This window comes from Pelecanus crispus, chromosome 16 (assembly GCF_030463565.1).
Source record: "Pelecanus crispus isolate bPelCri1 chromosome 16, bPelCri1.pri, whole genome shotgun sequence".
Lineage (NCBI taxonomy): Eukaryota > Metazoa > Chordata > Aves > Pelecaniformes > Pelecanidae > Pelecanus > Pelecanus crispus.
Genome location: NC_134658.1, coordinates 5,669,961 through 5,675,960, shown reverse-complemented (window position 1 = coordinate 5,675,960; position 6,000 = coordinate 5,669,961). Strand labels below are relative to the sequence as shown.

At 53.2% G+C, this 6,000-nt stretch overlaps 1 protein-coding gene across 1 annotated transcript in view; it reads left to right on the top strand.

Moving 5' to 3' along the window:
- Positions 1-1,098: 1,098 nt before the first annotated feature.
- The window catches only part of RPS6KA1 (ribosomal protein S6 kinase A1), a 40,686-nt gene continuing 35,784 nt past the window's right edge, over positions 1,099-6,000 (top strand). Inside the window, exon 1 of the mRNA XM_075722201.1 lies at positions 1,099-1,161. Coding sequence (XP_075578316.1) covers positions 1,099-1,161 — 63 coding nt within the window. The remainder of the gene's footprint in view (positions 1,162-6,000) is intronic.

Genomic DNA, 6,000 nt, shown 5'->3' with positions numbered 1-6,000 from the left:
TTTGTAGGGAAGGCGGGGGGGGGGGGGGGGGCACTGCAGGCGGTGATGAGCAGTGACTCATTGCGCATCTCAAACTTGGAATCCGGATTTCCCAGAGCAGTTTCCTGCTTTAAGCGGCGACCTGAATTGTGTCACCGAGTTTATCCTCACCACCTCTTCTTCTGATGATGCTGTGTAGCATCGCGTGTATGGTGAAACAGCCGGACACTCCTGGGGGGGGGGGGGGAAATATATTTAAAAAAAAAAATCTTTCAAAAAAAAAATCTTTCAAAAAAAAAATCTTTCAAAAAAAAAATCTTTCAAAAAAAAAATCTTTCAAAAAAAAAATCTTTCAAAAAAAAAATCTTTCAAAAAAAAAATCTTTCAAAAAAAAATCTTTCAAAAAAAAAATCTTTCAAAAAAATCTTTCAAAAAAAAAATCTTTCAAAAAAAAAATCTTTCAAAAAAAAAATCTTTCAAAAAAAAAATCTTTCAAAAAAAAATCTTTCAAAAAAAAATCTTTCAAAAAAAATCTTTCAAAAAAAAAATCTTTCAAAAAAAAATCTTTCAAAAAAAATCAAAAAAAAATTCTTTCTTTCAAAAAAAATCTTTCTTTCAAAAAAAATCTTTCTTTCAAAAAAAAATCTTTCTTTCAAAAAAAATCTTTCTTTCAAAAAAAAAATCTTTCAAAAAAAAAAATCTTCCCAAGGTGCAGGGGAGCTGGCTGCTTGGTGCTATGTGTTTTCGGTAGATGTTTGGTGTCCGGGTGTTGTCGGCGGATTGAGGTGCCTTGAGGATCCCCTTGCCAGGCATGAGCACGCAGTGACCGCCTCTCGCCCTGCGCGGAGCGACCGGTTTCAAGACCGGTTTGCATCCAAAATTTACGAGGGCACAACGCCCAGGGAAGGGAGCAGCCGGCGGGTCGGGTGCTCGGTGCTCCCCGCTCCCCGGGCCGGCCCCTCGCCGCGCGCCGCCGGCTTCCCCGGGCTCCCGCCGGGCCCCGCCCCCCGCCCCGCCCCGCCCCGCCCCGCCCCCTCCGGCCCGGCCCGGGGAGCCGGTGCCCAGCGCGGGGGCTTCTGCGCGAGCCCGGCCGAGCCCCGCGGGGCAGCCGCCGGCAGCATGCCGCTCGCCCAGCTGGCCGAGCCCTGGCCCAACATGGAGCTGGTGCATCTGGACACGGAGGTGAGCGGGGCGCCGGCCCTTCCCGGCGGCGGGGGGGAGCTCCGCGCCGGCCCCCCCCGGGGGTCTCCGCCGAACAAAGGAGCGCCCGGCCCGGCCCCCCGCCCGGCGGGACCCCCCCGGCTGCGGCTGCTGCCGTGCCGTGCTCCGGGCCGGCGGTTCGGTGGCCCCGGGGAGGGGTTTGGTGGCTCCGGGGGGTGGGTTGGTAGCCCCGGGAGGGGTTTGGGTGGCCCCGGGGTGGGGGGGGGGGGGGTCGCAGCCGGCCGGAGGCGTGCGCTGCCGGGGGCCGCCGCCTGCTCCGGGGCTCGGGGTGTGCACGGTGGGGCTGGGGCACCGGGGGCTTCCTGGCTCCGCTGCCGCCCTTGCAGGCTTGGATTGTTCGGGGAGCGTGAGCGGCGTGCTCCTAAATCGCCTCCTAGATGTAGAGGAAAGCGGGCCCCGCTGAAGGCCCGGGGAATAAATGTCTCGGATTTGGGGTCTTTCTCCTCCAGGCTTCCTCACTCTCCACCTCCCCAGCCCCAGCTGCTCCCGCAGGCCTGTGTTTCAAACTCCGATCACGGTCCTGTCTCACTTTCCTGGATGTCTGCTCTTCCCTCCTGCTTTGCTCTTTTCCTTCTGATTAAGACCTGCAAGCCAGATGTGCAGGACAGTGCACAGCATCTGTCCACATCTGCAGGCTTGCATCACAGCCATTTCAGAATAAAGGGACAGCTTGTAGCAGTTTCCACCCGTCGCAGAGCAGCCAGCTGAGGCACTGTGCTCTGGCACTCTTTAGTTAAACATCTTCTCATCCAAATTGGAACTAGCAGCTCTTCTGGAGAAACCAGAGGGATGGTGGGGATTTTGTCCCAGGTGTTTACTCAGAGCTCGGTGCTTTCCCATCGTTTTGGCTGGATTCGATGCTGTCACGCTCCTCTGTCACGCCTAGGGTTGTCGCATTGGTTAATCGGTCAGATTTGCTCATTCCTATTTAAAATTGCCTCTTAAGAGATCTCTGCTTTGAGTGGAGGCACTGTTTCACCACTGCTGCAATGACAGCGGGGAGGTCCGCTGGCGATTGGAGATGAGGTTGCCTAATTTTTATCCACCAGATATGGCACGGCTTCTCCTAGAGCCCCCCACCCCCGCGCGGGTGTGGTGCTGTGCGGAGGGTCTGCCTGTGCTGCGGGTGCCAAACAGCCGGCACGAAGGTGCGGTGGGCTCTGAAGCATCGCTTGAGTCATGAGGATGGGTTTGTGCTTGAAGGTGGGAGAGGAGGGAAGTCCTGCAGTGACTTGATCGCGATTCCTGAAACCACGTCGTGCGCCCAGAGCCAGGGTGTAGGTTATTGCTGGGAGACAGGGCTTTTGAGTTGTGGTTTCTCTCTTCCTAAGTAGGAAGATAGCCTGAAAAGCCAGGAAACGCAGCTAGAGTCCTAATGGGAGGAAACTAATGCCCGTGCCCAGGGCGGTGAACGCCGTGGGCGAGATTCATTTACTACTTAATCCCAGGTCTCCCAGGTGCCAGGCAGGCGCTGTGTCAGCATCACGGGATCTCTTCTGAGCGGAAACAGCCGAGGGGTCCAGTGTATTTGTCAGCCCGAGTCAGCTGTGAGGGTCACGGCAGCAGCAAGGACTCTTTTCCTCGTTGCATTAGTAACGAGCGTGTTAACTGTAAACCGAAACTGGAGGGCCTGCCGCTGGCTTCTGAGCTGTCCCCTTCCCCCAAGTCACCTTGGCCAGAGCTCTGGGTCAGGGTCAGGAGCCGCTTGCAGGTGGTATTTCTGACAATCAGGCTTTTTAGGAGCAATCGCAAGTGGGATGTTAGCAATTTAGCTCCCTTTGTTTGGCGGTGAGCAGGTACGTGCGCTTGACTCCAGTGAGGAAAATGCTATGGATGTACTTCACCTCTAAACCTGGCTGCCGTCGCCTGGGCCAGACGTTCGAGGGTTGCCTGAGATCCAGCAGCGTATCTGCAAACAGCGGAGAGGGACTAGGGCTCGGCGGGAGTTTTGCACCTTGAGAGGTTAAATTCGCCAAGGGCAGGGGCCCAAGGAGAAAGTTTTCACCACTCCTGGGCAAGGTGGCACCACTGAGAAACCGAGGAGACTTTTCTGGAACGCCAGTTACGTAAATTGCCCTGGGATCACTGCCATCCAGGTTAGAAACCGGCTTCCTCCAACCTTTGCTTTCTGAGTCATGGAGCAGAGGTGCTGTCACCGCAGAGGTAGAGGCATCAGTCCTATTGTTAAGGGATTTGGGGTTTTTCCACTGCGCTCCGGGAGCGTTGGCCGTCTGCTGTTGGGGACGGGTCACGGCTGGCGCCCCTTGTCCCGGCTGGTGCCCACCAGAGCTCAGCCTGGAGCCGTGCCGGCCAAACGCATGGAAGTGGGTGGCAGCGGGAGCTTGAACTGATCCGCTGCAGGAGACAAGTCCCTGTGTCCTGGGGAATGAGCTAGCCTCGTAATACTTTTTCCTTCCCCCCCCTGCCGCCCGCTTCTCTCTGCTGCTTATATTATTCAGAATATTGCTTATGTAGTAGAAAAATCTGGCTGGGGCAGAGTACAAGCGATAGAGAGTGGAGCGGAATGACTTCATCACCATAGCGATGGATACTGTCATCGGGGCTATGCTTTTCTTTAAACTCTTCTCTTGTTACACAAACATACAGCCACACAACTGACGTGGGATTGCGCCAAACCCAACCACTTCAAGCTAATTATTTTTGCCTGTATATGCATATCATCCTTTATTGAGCAGGAGCTGTTCATGAATAACTATCTTTTTCAAGCATCTTAGCTGAACAATGCATGAAGCAATGATCAAAAGATAGGGGAGGAAGCCAAGCAACTTTTGCCTCGGATATGCCTTGTGCATAGATGACTTGGTCTGTTCGGGCTACGTGAGTTCTTTTGGAGATCTTTATTTTTGCAGAATCATTTCCTTTCTCCGAACTGCGATGGGCAAGATCCATAAATTCCACTTAATAATAATAAAATGCCTTGTTCTTGTGTGAAACTAGCAGAAGCTCTGGGGTGAAAGGTTTCTTCCCCCACTCCTTCCTGCTGGAACGCTTCACGGTTCCTTGAAGTTGGGTGAAAGAGCATCTTCGGGTACCTGGTACCCTTGCTGTGTTGTATATGGGCATCTCAAAAGTGACTAGTCAAAACCTAGAGGTCCAGAAATAGCAGCAGGCTGCTTTTCTAAGCAGAGCTGTCGATAATCCGGGATGACTTGTGCTGATGGTGCTAACTATAGAGCGCAGCCCTTGATGGCAGCAGGAGTGGGCACGGTCTCGCGCGGTCCTGGCAGGGGTGAGGCTCGTCCTGGTTTCAGATCAGAGCAGCACTGTCCTGTTCTGTAAATTGCTCCCTGTGTTGCAGATTATGTGGAATTAAAGGGATTTAAAATGCAAGATGTCCTAAGATAAATATCTCCCAATTCAGCCAGGCTGGCAGTTGCGTAACCGAATGTGCTTCTTTTCCAGTATACTTTTTTGCGTGCTATTAAGAAAAATTATTAGAGCGGCGTGTGTGCAGAAGGGCTTTTGCGTTACCTCTCGGGCAGTTTTAGCTGTTGCTGGCCCGGAGGTGCCCTCGCTGCCAGGCTGCCGCTCCACGTGCCCATCAGATTAGCTCTGTAATCCCCGTTTCCGCTTGCCCCAGAGCAATGCTGGCTGGAAAGCTGCAGGGACAGGCTGCTGGGCCCCGGTGAGGCTCGTGCCGATGCCTTCTTGGTAGCCCAAGCCCTGCTCTACCACCACCTGCATCAGCTCCCTACTGCCCTGGGCACCCAAGGGAAGGAGCTGTGCCTCCCTCCTGCAGCAGGTATTGCCTGGTTGCTGCTTGCGGGGAGATCTTTGGGGTTGCTCTTGGAGCAGGACGTTCAGGAGGCTCCTTTCCAACCCCGAGAACAATGTGCTGTAAGGGGGTGTCTGGCACGGAGGCAAACACACAGGCACTCGCTAACACGCTGTGCGTGGTATGCAGGGGGAGTGCAGGAGTAAAGCATTTTAAAGAGACAAATATCAAACCAAGAAACCCACAAACTATTTCAGCTCTGCTTACGACGCGGCGAATAGCCGTATTTTATCTCGGGAGGTGATGAGTCTGTAGCTGTGAGTGTGTTTCCATCTTGGACGCTTACAAATGGCTCTTGAATTCCATATGAGGGAATAAAGACTGGTTTTGCTCTGGGGTAGAAGGAAAGCACTTGGCTCTAAATACCGCAATTCTCTCCTTACACATCTGCCTTATGTCAGCTTGAGAAAGCGACTGTTTCATCGGGAGCTTCATCCTTCTAAGACCATGGACCTACGCACCCAGGAAACCTCCCTGGCATGGACACTGTTCTCTTTCTTTCCACATCCCTTCCACCCCCAGGTAGGATGGATTTCTGTCAGCAGCAGTGTGTAGGACAAGTGTTCCTCGGGGTAGGGAGCTGATGAAACGCAGCACTCCAAAGGTCTGGCAGGTCCGGAGGCAGCACCCGGTGTCTCCTAGCTTATCCTCGAAGCTGCAGGGTTGGACAGACCCTGCATTCGTTCGCCATATCCTAGTCTTCCCAGGGGAATAAAAGAGCTTATCCCATGCATCAACTCGCCCCTCTCCTGACACGTGCCTTGTCGATCTGTTCTCCAGAACATGAGCCAGGCACTGCTTCCCTTCGTCCAACACAGAAATTCTACTTCTTAAGCTGTTTTAGACATAAACAGCACTCCCGGAGCCATGGTTTTGATTAGCAGCGAGCTATGAATTGTTGACCGGTGACAGCTGAGCCACTAAACATAAGCGTGTTTCCAGGTCTGGTTATCTCGAGTGCAGTGTCTCCCCCCTCTTTGTGGAGGCTATACATAAACACAAAA